This window comes from Macaca thibetana, chromosome 3 (genome assembly GCF_024542745.1).
Source record: "Macaca thibetana thibetana isolate TM-01 chromosome 3, ASM2454274v1, whole genome shotgun sequence".
In the NCBI taxonomy this organism is placed as follows: Eukaryota; Metazoa; Chordata; class Mammalia; order Primates; family Cercopithecidae; genus Macaca; species Macaca thibetana.
In genome coordinates this window covers 51,968,490-51,986,932 of record NC_065580.1, presented here as the reverse complement: position 1 = coordinate 51,986,932, position 18,443 = coordinate 51,968,490, and the positions used below count along the sequence as shown (strand labels likewise).

The 18,443-nt window shown below is 37.7% G+C and overlaps 1 protein-coding gene and 1 long non-coding RNA gene across 2 annotated transcripts in view; one reads left to right on the top strand and one right to left on the bottom strand.

Moving 5' to 3' along the window:
• Nucleotides 1-9,289, top strand: part of PRKAR2B (protein kinase cAMP-dependent type II regulatory subunit beta) — a 118,540-nt gene extending 109,251 nt beyond the window's left edge. The window contains exons 8-11 of the mRNA XM_050785216.1: nucleotides 2,121-2,195; nucleotides 5,855-5,920; nucleotides 6,057-6,195; nucleotides 8,243-9,289. Of these exons, the coding sequence (XP_050641173.1) occupies nucleotides 2,121-2,195; nucleotides 5,855-5,920; nucleotides 6,057-6,195; nucleotides 8,243-8,376 (414 nt within the window). The 3' untranslated portion in view covers nucleotides 8,377-9,289. The remainder of the gene's footprint in view (nucleotides 1-2,120; nucleotides 2,196-5,854; nucleotides 5,921-6,056; nucleotides 6,196-8,242) is intronic.
• LOC126949833 (uncharacterized) lies at nucleotides 41-18,431 on the bottom strand. Its single transcript, XR_007723971.1, has 3 exons — nucleotides 18,379-18,431; nucleotides 1,332-1,443; nucleotides 41-746 (listed from the first exon to the last, which is right to left on the bottom strand). It is a non-coding gene; the product is annotated as an uncharacterized LOC126949833 (long non-coding RNA).
• Between the last annotated feature and the right edge of the window lie 12 nt (nucleotides 18,432-18,443).

Genomic DNA, 18,443 nt, shown 5'->3' with positions numbered 1-18,443 from the left:
TTTATTTTATTTTGCTTTAAAAGTTTCTGTTTTGCTAGGAATATTTAGTTCTATAGAAAAATTTCCTTGAATAAAAAAAATTTATCCATGTTTTTATTTGAAGAGATTAAGTGGTAATGCTAGTTTTTATAACTCATTGTTTCTTCTGCTATCTATAATTGCATTTGTTTTGTTATTTGAAAGTTGTTTTGTATAATTGCATTCCTACCCCGCATCTATAGCACATGTATATGTGGTCTTTATCTAATAGCAGACGTCATACAATCACATAGATGTAGGCAAGAGCCACTAGTTGTAACTTTACAGGGAGGCGTTCTCTAGATAGAAGATGTCCTCTCTGGCCTCTTCCTCTCAGTCATCTTTGCTGTTTATTCCTCTTTTCTTCTCCTCTTAAAACTGGCATTCCAGGCCTCTGTCCTTGGCCTCTTCCCTTTTCAGGATACACTTACTCACTTGGTGAACATGTCAGATCCCATGGCCTTAAATACAGATGTCCCTTGACTTACGCTGGGGTTATCTTATGAATAAACCTATTGTGAGTTGAAAATATCATAAATAGAAAATGTATTTAATACACGTAAACTATGGAACATTCTAGCTCAGCCTATGCTTAGGACACTCACATCAGCCTATAGTTGGGAACAGTCACCTGGCAGCACAGTGCACTGGAGAGCATGGGTTCATCTCATTGTGGTGAGGCTGGCTGGGTGTTGTGGCTGTCTGCCTGGCATTGTACTGCATATCACCTGGGAGAAGATTGAAACTCAAAATTAGAAGTATAGTTTCTATCGCTTTCAAACAACTGTAAGGTTGAAAAATAATTAATTGAGCCATTGTAAGTCAGGGACCATCTGTACTGTCCATATATTGATGCTTCTTAAAATTGGTGTCACTGGGCAAGGCCCTTCCCTTGAAGGTCAGACTTACTTATCCAACTGCAAATACAAGATCTCCTCTCAGATGTCTAATAGACCTCTCAGACCTAGTATGTCCCAAATCTACTCCTTTTCTCTCTCCCTGCAGATGGTAACATATCCTTCCAGTGTCTCAGGCCAGAAACCTTCGAGTTAGCACTGACTTATCTGAACCACCATCACCTCTTGCCTGGTTAATTGCAGAATAATCTTCTAAAATCCCTGGTTGTGGCCCTGCTCTGTTTAAGCTCCTCCTCACATGGCCTCTAAGGCTCTGCACAGTCTGTCCCATTCCCCTGCCCATTTTCCCCAACCTCATTTCCTACTGCTCCACATTCATCATCTCTCTGTAGACACATCAGCTTCTTGCCACTTCTCAAACACACCTGTCCCACACCCACTTCAGGGTCTTCATACTTGCTCTCTGTGTGGAATGCCTTCCTCCACGGCCGCAGGGCTCCTTCATTTCTTAGCCCAGATGTCGTCTCAATGAGACCAGCTCTTAGGTTTTTATCTTTGAAGGTAACGACTTAACGAGAGAGAATAGGTTGTTGTTACTCTAAAAATTCAGCTTCATTTTCCATACTTTATCATTAAATTAAATGCTTTTCTATTTCACTGTCATATTTGAAATATTTTGAGAGTAATTAAAGACAGGCATATATATGTACCCACAACGTCTTGTAAAATGGCAAGTGTCAAAACAGCTGTGCTTCTCCTTTTGAATGTCTCTGTTGGATTATCAGCTTACGCCTGGTAGAAGTTTTGTCCATATCACATAGTGCGTGGTAGACAGCTGATCTTTTCCAGCAGCATATTTCTTTAAATAAAAGTAGGTCAGGGATTGGAAATCCAGTGCCTTCAAAGCTAGGCAGGTAACACAGAGAAGAAAACCAAGCCAGGAAGGGACTTTGGCAGATTGGAGAACATGTATTTCATTAAAGAAACAGCTGCTATCCCACCATAGTGTTATTGTTGCCATGTGGAAATATGGGTTATGTGATGCTGATTTTTCAAGAGAAGCTGGAGATCCAATTTTTATGAAAAATTTATTTTAAAATGCTGACTGATAATACAACAAACACATAACAACCTACACACTGCTCAATTTATTTGTCCTGTAGGCTACCAGTTTTTTACTTCTTAAATAGATCAGCTTACCCAGTTAATTTGTTTCTATTTAATATTGTCTTTCTTTCTTTGTAGTTTTCTGAACGCCTGAAAGTAGTAGATGTGATAGGCACCAAAGTATACAACGATGGAGAACAAATCATTGCTCAGGTATGATATTTTGAAATCTAATTCAGTTTAGGGTTATTTTCCAAAAGGTTTGTGTAGTTGTAGATCTTGATAAACTTTTCATGTTTCTAAAACTAGTATGCAGTGATGGGTTAAATAAATATTACTTCTACCAAATAACCTGTTAAAAATGGTTTCATTTATAGTTACTACGCTATTGAATATTTTTATGTAATTAACTCTTAATGAATATGTATTAAACCATCAAATGATTTTCTGCATCATTGTAGTCATTTATAAGAGGAAAAAACAGGTGAATCTTCCATGAGGACCCAGAAAGTACACTGGAAAATTCTGTAGAGTTTTGCGTGATCATTTCATGATGAAACTTCCTGAGGCTGCTCCTTGATAAAAGTCACCAAGAAGGGAACACACTGCAACATATAATGTTTTGGCTTCCAAGCACTACATGTGGGTCAACATGCTATATAATCCCTAATACTTTTCTCACATCCCAACTGGAACCAATAATATTAGATACCTGGGTTGGAGTAGGGCTACTAAAAGTAGAATTTGTGAAGACTGTTCATAGGTGAAGCATGCAGATGATAGTACCTTGTTTCCTAGTTATATTTGTGAAGCACTGAGCAAATGATTAAAATGGATTTTTAATAGATACTGTAATTTTTGTATCACAACCTTATACTATTTTGTGCTCTTTATCTGAAATGCAGTCTCTTCCTTTATATGGGAAACAAGATTCAAGGTCTTTGAGATTGAGAAAAAGATAATTATTTTAGAAGACAAATGCATAAGTAAATCTTTCAATCAGCACCCCTCTCCCATTGCTGCGTGTGTGTGTGTGTTACAGCAGTCAGGGATTGGGAAGAAATGGAGTCAAATAAAGTTCTACTATATAAATTGGTAAATAACAAAGCACAGAGCATGTTTTAAATGATTTTTAAAGGTTTTTATTTTAAAATAATTATAGATTCACAGGAAGTCGCAAAAATAGTTTTGAGAGGTCCCGTGTACCAGTTTCACCTAATGCATCTTGCATCACTATTAATAACAATATCAAAACTAGGAAAATGACATTGGCATAATTCACAGACCGTATTCAGTTTTCATCAGTTCTTAGGGCATGCTTTAAAAATAGTTAAAAATTACTCAGCAGTTAATAGACTTATTATGATTCAGAACACTCAAAAACTTAATATGAAGCTTTTATGAAAACCTGATATAAAAATAAGGGAAAGGACATATGCTATACTTAGGGTTTATTAAGGATATTTTTACATATTTGTTGTCTTTTAAGCATTTATAAATATACATATATACACGCTATATTCTAAAAATCTAAATTCAACATTTATTTTTGTGATAGAATCAGATGCTAAACTTCTTGAATTTGTATTAAAGAATTTTGAAATATTTTAAATTTCTCCAGAATCACTTTGAGAGTCTTAGAAAAGTCAGTGTCTGTATTATTATCTTCCATATTGTATTGTTTAATTCAGACTGCATCACTGGATGTCAAGGCAGAGTTCATTAAGAAACAGAAACAAGAAAGAACAGATATATGGGTAGAAATAGCAACACTTCTCTTTTAGAAGTCCTTCCAGTGCCTTGAAATGGAATGTCAGTAGGCTAGCATGTCAGAGTTTGGTCCTCAGTTGACTGTAGTGAAAATGTCAAGGCTCACATCTGCTGCTTCCGGCTCCATCTGGGTGCTTTCTGCTCTTTGCAAGTTGACGGGTTATCTTGGGTCACCACGCCAATGCTTGCAATGTTAGGATGACGCAGGGTGCACGTCTTGGCACTTCCTAAGGAGCTCAGGATCTGCAGATATGTTTCTGCCAACTAAGGGGATGCTGCTGGCATACACAGCAGTGTTGCCATTTCCAACTATGTATGCTGTTATCTAGGCTGAAATTTGGGTGAAATTCTTACCCCAGTGTTATTTGTCACATTTTCTTGGTTTTTAGCAGAAATACGGTGGTAGAGAATATATTATTTCAGGGCCAAGCACAGTGGCTCATGCCTGTAATCCCGGCACTTTGGGAGGCTGAGGCAGGTGGATCACATTGAGGTCAGGAGTTCGAGACCAACCTGACCAACATGGTGAAACCCCATCTCTAATAAAAATACAAAATAAATAAATAAATAACGGGTTCTAGATCCCTGAGGAATTGCCACACTGTCCTGCAAAATGGTTGAACCAATCTGCATTCCCACCAACAGTGCAAAAGCGTTCCTATTTCTCCACAGCCTCACCAGCATCTATTGTTGCTTGACTTTTTAATAATTGCCATTCTGACTGGTGTGAGATGGTATCTCATTATGGTTTTGATTTGCATTTCTCTAATGATCAGTGATGTTGAGCTTTTTTTCATATGTTTTTTGGCCACATAAATGTCTTCATTTGAGAAGTGTCTGTTCATATCTTTTGCCCACTTTTTGATGGCAGAAATACCATTTGACCCACAAATCCCATTACTGGGTATATACCCAAAGGAATATAAATCATTGTGCTATAAAGACACATGCACACGTATGTTTATTGCAGCACTATTTACAATAGCAAAGATACGGAACCAACTCAAATGCCCATCAGTGATAGGCTGGATAAAGAAAATGTGGTACGTATACACCATGGAATACTGTGCAGCCATAAAAAGGAATGTGATCCTTTGCAGGGACATGCATGAAAATGGAAGCCATCATTCTCAGCAAACTAACACAGGAATAGAAAACCAAACACTGAATGTTCTCACTCACAGGTGGCAGCTGAGCAATGAGAACACATGGAAACAGGGAGGGGAACATCACACACTGTGGTCTGTCACGGGGTGGGGAGTGAAGGTAGGGAGAGTATTAGGACAGATACCTAATTCATGCGGGGCTGGCCTTAAAACCAAATGACAGGTTGATAGGTACAGCAAACCGCCATGGCACATGTATACCTGTGTAACAGACCTGCATGTTCTGCACATGTATCCTGGAATTGAAAGTAAAATTTTTAAAAAAGGGGAAAAAAATTAGCTGGGTGTGGTAGCACACGCTTGTCATCCCAGCTACTTGGGAGGGTGAGGCAGGAGAGTCACCCAAATCCAGGAGGTGGAGGCTGCAGTGAGCTGAGATTACACCACTGCACTCCAGCCTGGGTGACAGAGCAAGACTCCATCTTGAGGGGAAAAGAGTATTATTTCAAATAATTTTACAAATGAAATCATTACTACATAATTGTCCATCAAAACCTCTTGATTTAGGGCCGGGCGCAGTAGCTCATGCTTGTAATCTCAGCACTTTGGGAGGCCGAGGCAGGCAGATCACGAGGTCAAGAGATTGAGACTATCCTGGCTAACACAGTGAAACCCCGTCTCTACTAAAAATACAAATAAAGTAGCCGAGTGTGGTGGCGGGTGCCTGTAGTCCCAGCTACTCGGGAGGCTGAGGCAGGAGAATGGTGTGAACCCGAGAGATGGAGCTTGCTTCAGCCTGGGCGACAGAGCGAGACTCTGTCTCAAAAAAAAAAAAACCTCTTGATTTAGAAACTGAGATAGCCTGTTCCCATGGGAGTTCACTTTTCAGGTCAATATCTGTACTTTGGGGTTGGATCAATTTTAGGGATATGAAAGGTAACAAGATTGTTGTCAGTTAATTTGCATTTTCACCGTCTATTTTTGTTATTCTGATAGGGAGATTCGGCTGATTCTTTTTTCATTGTAGAATCTGGAGAAGTGAAAATTACTATGAAAAGAAAGGTAAGCATTGTAAGTCCTCAAAGCCTACATACTATTAGCAAGGAACACAACAGATTTACTTTTTGATGTTTAGACTGAGGTTAATTTTATTTTTCATAAGCTGAGGAAAAGCTCATCTTTTTAATTGCCTTGTCAGGGTAAATCAGAAGTGGAAGAGAATGGTGCAGTAGAAATCGCTCGATGTTCGCGGGGACAGTACTTTGGAGAGCTTGCCCTGGTAACTAACAAACCTCGAGCAGCTTCTGCGCACGCCATCGGGACTGTCAAATGTTTAGGTAGGGATTGCAACAGTGGGCGTGCTTCTCCTGGTTGAACTTATGTCTGCATTTTATGTATTCATGTTGAATGAATCATTTTATTGGGTTCACAGGTTTTGTGGTCCCCACAAAAGGTAACAAGATTAGGACTCGTTGCCTTACAAAATTAATTTGTGGAAGCCATTTTTTCTTTGAAATTTTTACATCCAGGTACATTTTGCTCGTTTGTGTATATATGAAATAACATCTCATATTTGTCATTAAAATAAGAATTCCAAGTACCACGTTTTATATGGAATCTCTCAAATAAGCAACATGTGCTATGCTCCTCAAAAGAGAAGGCTAAGGTACTATTTTTATAAAGTCCATTATTAAGATCTGCAGGGAATGCTGAGATGCTGGGAGAATCCTTACTCATTAGAGTACTGGGAAACAAAGGTTCACGTTTGTCAAAGCACAGTCAAATGTTCTTTGCTGTTCAGTCGTTATTACTATTTTACCAGAGTAGCTTGGCAGAAATGCCGTCTTCAGGTGCAGACATCTCTGTATATCTGAGATTATATATCTGAGAAATCACTTACTTTGATAAGAAAATATAGTTCAGGAGGTGGCAATATGGTGAATATTTTAAGAAAATTGATCCCACAGTAATTACCCTCTCTGTGCTTTTCATCCATAATTCAATAGAATAAACTTAGTTTTAATGTTTTCAAGATTTGCAAGGATCCTTAGAATTAACTTCTTAGAGAAGTCATTCTTTAAAAGGTTTTAAATAAGTATAATATTAATCAAGTGTTAAATTTGGACGGAAGAGAAGACAATTAGAAACTGACAGGTAATTTCCCTAAGTAGAGCTATTAGAAAGAGTAAAGGTGAGGTGAGTGAAATTCTGTTAATTTTTTTCAATAATAGATTATTACATTCACATCAAAGAAAACCTGAGATACAGAAAATGTAGGAAAAAACATACCACTGCCACTCAGTGATTTCTGCTATTATAATTTCTTCTTGTCCTTTTTATTTGTGTGGGCTTCCAGTTGTTAAACAGTTTTCCAAATAACTTTTAAAGTTCACTATGCTTAGGAATGTTCTTATTCTGTTACACCAAATTTTAAAATTCTTTTAGGTAAATATATACATGATAAATTAATCATTCCTCACTGGTAAATACTTTGAAGGTTTTGGCTCCAACGTTTTGGTGGGGACCAATTTTTTTGTGCATAGAAGGCTTTTCTGTATTATAGGAGTTTTCCTTAGAAATGGTTTTCAGGAGTGGGCTTTTAAAAAATTAACTTTTGACACATATTTGCCAGATTACTTTTATTTGTACTAATTTACATGCTACTAGCAGTGCCATAATGCCCATTCACCCTATTCTTGTCAACATTGCCTTTTTTTATCTTTGCTAATTTAAAAGGCGAAGAAGATATATTTTAATTTGTACTTTTATATGTAGAGTATGTCATATTTTCTATCTATATATTATGAATCCAGTTTTAAGATCCAGGAGACAGGCAAGCAAAGTGATATCTAGCATGTACTTATAGAAGTAAACAGAAGCATTATGTCAGCTGCCATTTTTGGATTGCATAGGGATCCAAATTTGTATGGGGAGCAAAAATTACAAAAGTTAACACCTGGCCTTCACAACATGGCATTTTAAACCCTGAGAAGGGAACACAGGATAGAAAACACTCCTGTGCCATCTTTGAGGAGTACACATTGCTAAGGTGGAGACAGCACATTTATTTTTTAAAATTCTAAGGTCTTTCCATGATAGTCCCTCATTCTTTTCTCAGCTTGGACCAGGAACCTCCCACCAACTTAGCATTGCTCATCATATTGCCAAGGGACTGCAGAGTGTGGCCCTGGCTGCTTCCTTTTTCAAGTGGAACATTTTTATCATTATGCTTTTTCTTGTATTTTATAGTATTTACCTAAAATATCATTGCATTATTGATATATATGGAATATATTGTATATGACTTAGAAATAATTGTAATGACTTAGAAATGCTGCAGATTTGCAAAGAATGTTATTAAAAAAAAATCTTCTCTTTTCTTAGCAATGGATGTGCAAGCATTTGAAAGGCTTCTGGGACCTTGCATGGAAATTATGAAAAGGAACATCGCTACCTATGAAGAACAATTAGTTGCCCTGTTTGGAACAAACATGGATATTGTTGAACCCACTGCATGAAGCAAAAGTATGGAGCAAGACCTATAGTGACAAAATTACACAGTAGTGGTTAGTCCACTGAGAATGTGTTTGTGTAGATGCCAAGCATTTTCTGTGATTTCAGGTTTTTTCCTTTTTTTACATTTACAACGTATCAATAAACAGTAGTGATTTAATAGTCAATAGGCTTTAACATCACTTCCTAAAGAGTAGTTCAGAAAAAAATCAACATACTGATAAAATGACTTTGTACTCCACAAAATTATGACTGAAAGGTTTATTAAAATGATTGTAATATATAGAAAGTATCTGTGTTTAAGAAGATAATTAAAGGATGTTATCATAGGCTATATGTGTTTTACTTACTCAGACTGAGGTATTAGTGACTATCCCCATGTAAGAGGGCACTTGGCAATTAAACATGCTACACAGCATGGCATCACATTTTTTTTTTTTTATAACTCGTTATACACAGTAACATTTTAATCATTTTTGTTTTAAAGTTTTCTAGCTTGATAAGTTATGTGCTGGCCTTGGCCTATTGGTGAAATGGTATAAAATATCATATGCAATTTAAAAACTTTTATATTTTTGCAATAAAGTACATTTTGATTTCATTGGCATAATGTCAGTAACCTACATATTCCAGTGGGTTTATGGACAGGCAATTTAGTCATTATGATAATAAGGAAAAGAGTCTTTTAGATGAGAGATCATTAACGCATTTTTCCCTCATCAAGCATATATCTGCTTCCTCTTTTTATTTTGCAATTCTCCATATTCTATATCTTTAAAAATTTGGGCCGGGTGCAGTGGCTCACGCCTGTAATCCCAGCACTTTGGGAGGCCGAGGCAGGCGGATCATGAGGTCAGGAGATCGAGACCATCCTGGCTAACACAGTGAAACCCCGTCTCTACTAAAAATACAAAATAATTAGCCGGGCAGTGGGCCGGGCGCGGTGGCTCAAGCCTGTAATCCCAGCACTTTGGGAGGCCGAGACGGGCGGATCACGAGGTCAGGAGATCGAGACCATCCTGGCTAACACAGTGAAACCCCGTCTCTACTAAAAATACAAAAAAAATTAGCCGGGCGTGGTGGCGGCGCCTGTAGTCCCAGCTACGCCGGGAGGCTGAGGCAGGAGAATGGCGGGAACCCGGGAGGCGGAGCTTGCAGTGAGCTGAGATCCGGCCACTGCACTCCAGCCTGGGCGACAGAGCGAGACTCCGCCTCAAAAAAAAAAAAAAAAAAAAAAAAAAAAAAAAAATTAGCCGGGCATGGTGGTGGGCGCTTGTAGTCCCAGCTACTCTGGAGGCTGAGGCAGGAGAATGGCGTGAACCTGGGAGGCGGAGCTTGCAGTGAGCTGAGATCGTGCCACTGTACTCCAGCCTGGGCGACAGAGTGAGACTCCGTCTCAAAAAAAAAAAAATTTGATCTTGACATTTAATGTCACAAAGTTTTTTTTAAAAAAGTGATTTAAACTTAAGATCCGACATGTTTTATATTCTTTAAGATCTTACACCTAAAAAATCTCTCCTGTCCTAAAAATAATTTGGGATCCTTATCAGCATGCTCACAGTTTATTTCTTTGTTCTTCACTAGGCCTACACATTACAGTCCTTTGTAGACATCTGTTCCCTTGGGTTTCTGTTCTTCCTTAGGATGGTTGCCAACCTACAGTCTCATTGATCAGCAGCCAATATGGTTTGTTTTTTTGTTTTTAATTCTTAGAAACATCCTCTAGAGTAATAGAAACAAATTTTTATGAGCATAACCCTATATAAAGACAAAATGAATATCTGCCCTTACCATATATACCATTAGGCCTTGCCATTGCTTTAATGTACACTCATAGTTGAAATTAGTGCAGGATTAACTCAGATGTACTAGATTTTGATTGTTCATTGATATGCTCAGTATGCTGCCAGATAAGATGAATTTAATTATATTCAACCAAAGCAATATACTCTTACATGATTTCTAGGCCCCATGACCCAGTATCTAGAGACATTAATTCTAACCAGTTGTTTGCTTTTAAATGAGCGATTTCATTTTGGGAAACAGGTTTCAAATGAATATATATACATGGGTAAAATTACTCTGTGCTAGTGTAGTCTTATTAGAGAATGTTTATGGTCCCACTTGTATATGAAAATGTGGTTAGAATGTTAATTGGATAATGTATATATAAGAAGTTAAAGTATGTAAAGTATAACTTCAGCCACATTTTTAGAACACTGTTTAACATTTTTGCAAAACCTTCTTGTAGGAAAAGAGAGCTCTCTACATGAAGATAACTTGTTTTATATTTCAGATTTTATTTTAAAAGCCGTGTCTGTTAAACAAGAAAAAACACAAAAGAACTCCAGATTCCTGGTTCATCATTCTGTATTCTTACTCACTTTTTCAAGTTATCTATTTTGTTGCATAAACTAATTGTTAACTATTCATGGAACAGCAAATGCCTGTTTAATAAAGAACTTTGACCAAGGCTATAAATGCCACTTACATTATTTTCAGTATTGTTGGTTATATTTAAATTTTCCTTATAATAAAGCACACTTTTATAATAAAATACATGAATTATTGTTTTTCATACTTTTTTGCTTCTTTAAACTTTTCTGACTTGCATAATGCATAATTCATTGAAAAGCATGATAGAAATGTGGCATGTGGAAGCTAACCCCCAGGGCATAACATAGTAAGAAAGTATGGTTCTGTATGGCAATAGGTTTTTAAAATTATTAGCTATTCGTCATGTGTGGGAGAAATAATTGTGGTGTGTTGCAGATTTATTTGGCCACTTAGAATAACCAAATAAATCTGGCTAACTAGGAATTTGTGTAAAATTATCTAATTAAAACAGCTCAAGTTTGACTTGTGGATGTCATTATTCAATTACTAATCAACACTCCTTACTGTGTGAGAATTCTCTGTTGACCGTTCAAGGACAGAGCCTCCTGTGTATCATGTGGGGCTAAGGAAAGGGTTGAGGACTTTTTCCCCAAGAGTGACGGTGCTTTCTCTTGTTTTAAATAAAGATGTGTGTGTATGTGTGTGTTGTTTTCTGCATATCCATATGAACTAGGGATTAGTGCAGATATTTTAACATATACATTACCTGTGACACAACTTAGGTGAATGTATATGTGTTACCATTAGGATTAGTATTATAAACTCTGGCTAAATGCCATTTAAAATGCTTAAAGAGGCCAGGCACGGTAGCTCATGCCTGTAATCCCAGCACTTTGGGGAGGCTGAGGCGGGAGGATCATGAGGTCAAGAGATCGAGACCATGCTGGCCAATATAGTGAAACCCCATCTTTACTAAAAATAAAAAAATTAGCTGGGCGTGGTGGCATGTCCCAGCTACTTAGGAGGCTGAGGCAGGAGAATCGCTTGAACCCGGGAGGCGGAAATTGGAGTGAGCCGAGATTGTGCCGCTGCACTCCAGCCTGGCGACAGAGCGAGACTCCATCTATAAAGCAAACAAACAAACAAGCTTAAAAATTATTCAAGTGAAATGGCATGAAGCAAGGGACTTTGGATTTTATTTTATTGAAACGCAAGATTTAAAAACATGCTGTGTTCTTTCCCTTTCCAAAGCACCTTTAAAGATATTGATAGAATTTTTCCTTTCTCAAAAAACGTAACAAGGATGAGATGACCTTTGGCATTCTCAAGGAAAATTAATACTGTGTAGGCCTCGAGAGGTGAGTCATACATCTGGATTAAGGCAGAGCTTTGTTAAATTGCTGAACAGGGGATTCTATTAAAAAAAATTACTACCTAAGAGAAATAGAGTTTATAAGGAATGCTATCTTCTAAAATTTAGTGTTTGGTACAGCCTGATGCCAGGTATCAGAAAGAATTTTGACAAAAAGGAAAAATTGGAATGAGTTGAGACAATCTTACCTGTTCTAGAATACTTTTAAAGGCAGCAAAACTGGATAGACTGAATAGACTATAGAGTTGTTCAATGTGTATACCTAGGGACAATCAGTGACTTCACTAAAGTCATTTACTTTGTGAGTTGATGGCAGAACTCGTGGAAAATTGAGATCTGTTGATTCCTCATCCAATTCATGGCCTCATATATTTTCCCAAATAATGTTAATGAGCCTGGCATATAAATTGGTATATAGTTTCCAATGCAGAGAATAAGATTATTTTGAGAAGAAAACTTTTGATTTGACCGACAGATCTGGGTCTTTCTTTACTTTTTTATGCTCCAAATTTATAAATCTAAAATTGCCTAGAAAATCCTGAAGAAGTATGTATCATATATAGGAAGATGTGGTGATATCTGATAGGGAGGTAATGTCTACATCACAAAAATGAATGCTACCTACCAAAGAGGTGGTTTTCCCAGATTTTGATTTAACCATAGCCTGAGTCTCATCATTTTTCCAAATATAAAAAATGCTAATACAAAATGTATATACATTAAATCATGTCAATCATTATAATTGATTACAATGAATCAGTTATAATCAATTATAACTGATTCATTATAGCATATAAATGCATTTTTTACTGTCACTGGAAAACAGAAAATGACCTTTTTTTCAGGCACAAGGGAGAGTTTTCTGTGGCTCTTGACTGTAACAACTCAGACATGAAACCCTAAATATTTTCTATTTAACTTGAAAAAAAAGGTTACAAAGTAGACCCTTGAATGAGTTTATGAACAGGAAATATGACCAGTTAAAATCTTAAGTTGCTATTGATGACTGGTTTTCCATCTTGGTCCTAACTGGAAACCTTCCTAGATCTTGCTGAGGAACAAGAGAATAAACTCTGCATCCCTGAAACTTCATCACCTCTCTTAGGCCAAGGGCTGACATTTAATACAAGTGTACTTCCTTTACATAATGACTACATTCTTGAAGTATATACAAATGACATTTTTTAAAAGCCAAGTAATAGTTTTAAGAAAGGTGCACACTATAAAGGCATCTTTGGCAAATCTATTTTCTCCTAATTGCTCTTTAAAGCTGAACTTAAATATCCTCAACATTTTTATTACTTATATACTGTATAACTGGAAGGAGTTGAAGTGTTAATTAGGTTGGTGCAAAAGTAATTGTGGTTTTTGCCTTTTTTTAAATGGTAAAAATGGCAAATATCACTATTACTTTTGCACCAACCCAATACTTTGTTTGCCTTTCAGTGACTGACACTGTGAGGGAAACAAAAATGAATAATAGTGCTTATCATATAAACATAGCTGGAAGATGGCTCAAATAATAACAATGACTACATTGAGGAAGTGACAGTTAAAGTGCACGCAAGTTATTCAACAAAGTCGAATATTCAGACCAGCATCCTATATATAGTGCTACACTATGCTGTATATGAGAAAATTCATGCTGCTTGTCTCCCCTCTTTTTTTTTTTTTTTGAGACGGAGTCTTGCTCTGTCGCCCAGGCTGGAGTGCAGTGGCCGGATCTCAGCTCACCACAAGCTCCACCTCCCGGGTTTACGCCATTCTCCTGCCTCAGCCTCCCGAGTAGCTGGGACTACAGGCGCCCGCCACCTCACCCAGCTAGTTTTTTTTGTGTGTGTGTTTTTTAGTAGAGATGGGGTTTCACTGTGCTAGCCAGGATTGTCTCGATCTCCTGACCTTGTGATCCGCCCGTCTCGGCCTCCCAAAATGCTGGGATTACAGGCGTGAGCCACCGCGCCCGGCCTCCCCTAACTTTTCATGTTTCACAAGTATGTATTTTTTTGATTGCTTATTATGGACCAGACAAAAGCACATGAGATGGGGACTGATAAGGAAAGAGAGAATGTAAATGTGGAGGGGAGACAAATGTAAGCAATAATATTCAGTTTAGCCCAGTGTGATAAAAAGCGATGTGTGTACTATTCCTACAGTTTTTTTTTTTGAGACGGAGTCTGGCTCTGTCAGCCAGACTGGAGTGCAATGGTGAGATCTCGGTTCACTGAAATCTCCACCTCCCGGGTTCAAGCGTTTCTCCTACCTCAGCCTCCCGAGTAGCTGGGACTACAGGCGCGTGCCACCACGCCCAGCTAATTTTTATATTTTTAGTAGAGATGGGGTTTCACCATTTTGGCCAGGATGGTTTCGATCTCTTGACCTTGTGATCTGCCCGCCTCGGCCTCCCAAAGTGCTGGGATTACAGGCGTGAGCCACCGTGCCCGGCCCTATTCCTACAATTTTAGTTGCTCTTTATCCGACTTAATTGTACTTAAAATGAGGTACTTTTTGCTAGCAACTAAACATAGAGAAGGGCCTAGGATACCAAATAAGGAGTAGAAAATATTATGTGAGAATTTGTGTTAAATAGTTCAGATAACAGTAATGATCTCTAGAAAACTTGCAAGACATGAGAATAGTCATTTGAGCTTGATTTTATACATTGAGAGTGAGATTAAATAGAATTGTTGCCTTCTCTAAATACATTTTCATTTATACCAAATTAGACTTGATAAAAACTTTTTGAGAAAAATTAGGATAAAAAAATGAGTAGTCCTCTCTATGTCCTGAGGATACTCAGGTTTATTTCTCTAGACTTGGCCTTCCTAAATGCCAGATGAATATATTCAGCTGCCTAAGGACCTCTAGACTCAGATTTCTTGCCTGCACAGATGCTCATCACCTGAGGCTGAACCTATCCTTTTCCTTCCTCCCAGTCCCCAAATCTGCTATCCTCTCCAGCATTCCCTTAGTCAATAACATCAGCATAACCACCCTTCCCCAACATACTGCAATTACCCAAGCCAGAGACACAATCATTTTGATTCTTCCATCTTATGTTGATTTTTCTTCCTAATGTGGTTATAGTGTTAAAACAGTAGCTTATCAGCCACTGAAGAAAGGTCTTGCTTTCTGGTCATCGGAGCAAAATCTAAACTTGAGTTGTATCAAGAACTACAGGAACAGGAGATGACTCAGTTCTAAAATGGCCATCATCAGCTCCCGTGGATTTCATTATAACTTGCCTGAATTACCTGAGTACTTTGAACTAATTAGAAAATTAACTCATTTTAAAGGATAGTAAGGTATATGGAAGGATATTTGTTTGAGTTTAAATTTGCAAGATGCTATCTGAAAACTCTGAGAAGTACTTACTTAGACCATACATGTGTTTCTCTAGTACTTGTTCATGTGATTTCATTTGTTTACCTTTTGACAATTCAAAGTGATTATTTTCAATATCAGGCAATGCATGTACTTGAACTTCTATTTAGTTCAACAAAGCAGCCATTGGTGTGTCAAATATGGTGGAATCAGGGAAATACATTATTTCACTCCTAAATAGGATTTATCGGTTTTTTTTCTTCTGTTTGTTTTTTACTATCTCTAACAAATTAGAACTTGATATTTAAGATAACAGAAGTAACTTCACAAACTGCTGGAAAGACATTTTGATTTCACAGTTTGACATATTTTTGCATACATTTTATGTGTATACATGTGTGTATAGATAATTGTGACTGTACCAATCAAGAAGAGGTGTTATTTAAAGAAACTGATTTTTTAATGTCAATTTTATCATGGAAACATCTGAAGGATAGTTAAAAACTGTGATTATATCTGTTTTAGTCTGAGAGTATAATTTGAACATGTAAAAATTTCCAAGGAGATCTTACTAGTTTTGTACTTTGATCTTTCTTCAGGCTTATAAGTTGGCTAGTTTTATTGGTCACTCAATTAATGATGAGGTCCCTGTTAAATACACATAAGGTACTAATGTGGTCATTTAGCCCCCCAGGGAAGTCAGAAGATTGGACTAATTGTCCACTTAAAGGTGTAGCGAATTCTAATACTAGTATTTAATCAGTTGTGACTAAACTATCTAAATTTAACTCATATTAAAGACTTGGACAAAAATGAGAAAAAGTATGCAAAAAATGTTTTCTGTCTTTTTATTCTCAATAATTGGCACCATGGTAAAAAAATGGAACTAAATGTTTCTGAATGAATGGAAAAGGCTTTATAGAGCTATTAAAGGATAAATTATTATTTGTAATATATTGTACAATATCTGGATCTAAAGTTGAATTTTTTTTTCCCATTTCCAGTGTTCCCCAATAAAAGAATATCACCACTAAGGCTTTTGGTAAAAACTTTAAAATAGTTTAACTTTTAAAAATAAGGTTTAGCTGAAAGCAGATCTCACAGTCTGTGTACTAGAGAGGGTAAAGCAGTATCTCAATCTCTTGCCAGCTTTTTTTTTTTTTTTTAAGAGAAAAGCTTTTTAGTTTTCTAGAAGGAGTTAGACAAAAATATCTCAAAACAATTTTAAATAATTAGGTGAACTTCACAGATTTTTCTTTTTTGTCAAGAAAAAAGATTTTATATTTTCAATTCTAGTACACGATGACCCTCCATTGTTTAAAAAAAAAAAAAAAGGGAAGAAAAACATACACAAAGTAGCTGAGACATTCATTTCTTTGAGTCACTAATAATTTCTGAAAGATGGTAAATTCAAATCCTGTCCTTTTTCCTCAGGGAAAGAATTAAGCATTCTGTTGGCTCTCCTCTGAATTATTTTAATAAAAAATAGAATGTTTTATTACTATTTGTGAACATAGAAAGCAAATATTTGATCACATGGGAGGACTACTTTATCCATAATTTCACTTCAGGGATTCAAATGGGGAATCCTCAAGAATTTTAAACTCGATTTCAACATATGGGGGGTTATTTTGGATTTCTTGATTTGTTATGCGGCTTTCAGGTATATTTGAAAATCCAAGAAATGCAGGAGGTTTTAAAGAAATAACTAGCTGTGATTTCTGGCTCTGTCCAAAAGTTTGCTTTTACAGATTTCTTACTACTGTAGGTTTTCCTCATCTTAATTCTAAGCATATATGTGATCTAAAGTTATAAAATCTAAAGCACAATTTAAATGATTAAACGCTAAAGGTTCAAAGGGGGGAAGAGCTTAATAATGTCTTTGTAATGTGAATGGTAAAGACACCAATTATTGACTAGATGCAGCCGACTGAATGGACAGCCATGTTTAAAGTGAAGGTAACTATAAAGCCGGGAAGCGTCTCTGGTGAGTCAGAGAATTCGTAACTTGAGGAACTCCTAGTGGAAATGAAGTGGAAAGACAGTTTCTTTCATCAATGAGAAAACGTCTAGGAGAAGAGGTTTAACAAAACTCACCAGAGAAACTCACTGATAATGATTCACAAATTAAATCAGTTTACGTCATACATTATGCCCCTCTGTATTACGTTAACCAACAAGCATACCAATCAACATGGAAAATACCGCTTTAACTTGCCTCAATTTCGTAAACGCCCGCCCCCGCTCCCACTGCCGCTTTGTAAATTCTCTAGACCCGGAGCTTCTCGCTTCCTCACAGTCCATTCCCCAGCCTCACTCTTCCTGGCTCTTAGCTGGCGCTCAACAAATCTTAGGTGAACTGAACAGAGCTGACAAGGCAATCTCAAGTTGCTGTCCTGGGAGTGGTGAGGCAAGGCACAGGAGAAAGGACTTCTAGTTCTTCCCACTGCCAGTGGAGCCCCCAGCATCACTTTCGGCCCCTTCGTGCCTGGGACCGTGATTTGTGGGTGACCAAGTCCCTCGCAAGCCTGCAGTACTTCCGCTGGTGCAGTCATCTCCTTCCCCTCGCACTAAAACAATACCCTGGCCTCCTGCCAAACTCGTGAGCAGCGAGCAACTCTGGCTGTTTATGGCCCGGATTGGGTACTGCAAGAGGCTTGGGCCGCTGTAAGTGTTAGCAGAGGCCCGGAGGAAGAGAAGAGGCCCAAGCTTTAAAACACTCCCTTCCTCCGCCCCCTCCCTTTTGTCCCAGACACCAAAACAAACGAGCTGATACACGTGTCCCTATGACTCTTGTTTACTATCAAGACTGCGCTGTGCGAGCGCCTCTGGGATATGTAGTTCAGCTCTTCCCCGGCTAGCAGCCTCCCCCAGCCAAGGACCAAGGCTTGAGACTACGAACCCACAATCCATTTCGGGGACAAAGTTTGGCTCGGGTCCCCGGACTCTCGGCAGTAGTCCAATCCAAAGCACTTACTCTTGTGATTGACACGCCATCTTCTCCAGTAAACACAACACAAAAGTCAATACATGCCCGCCCCC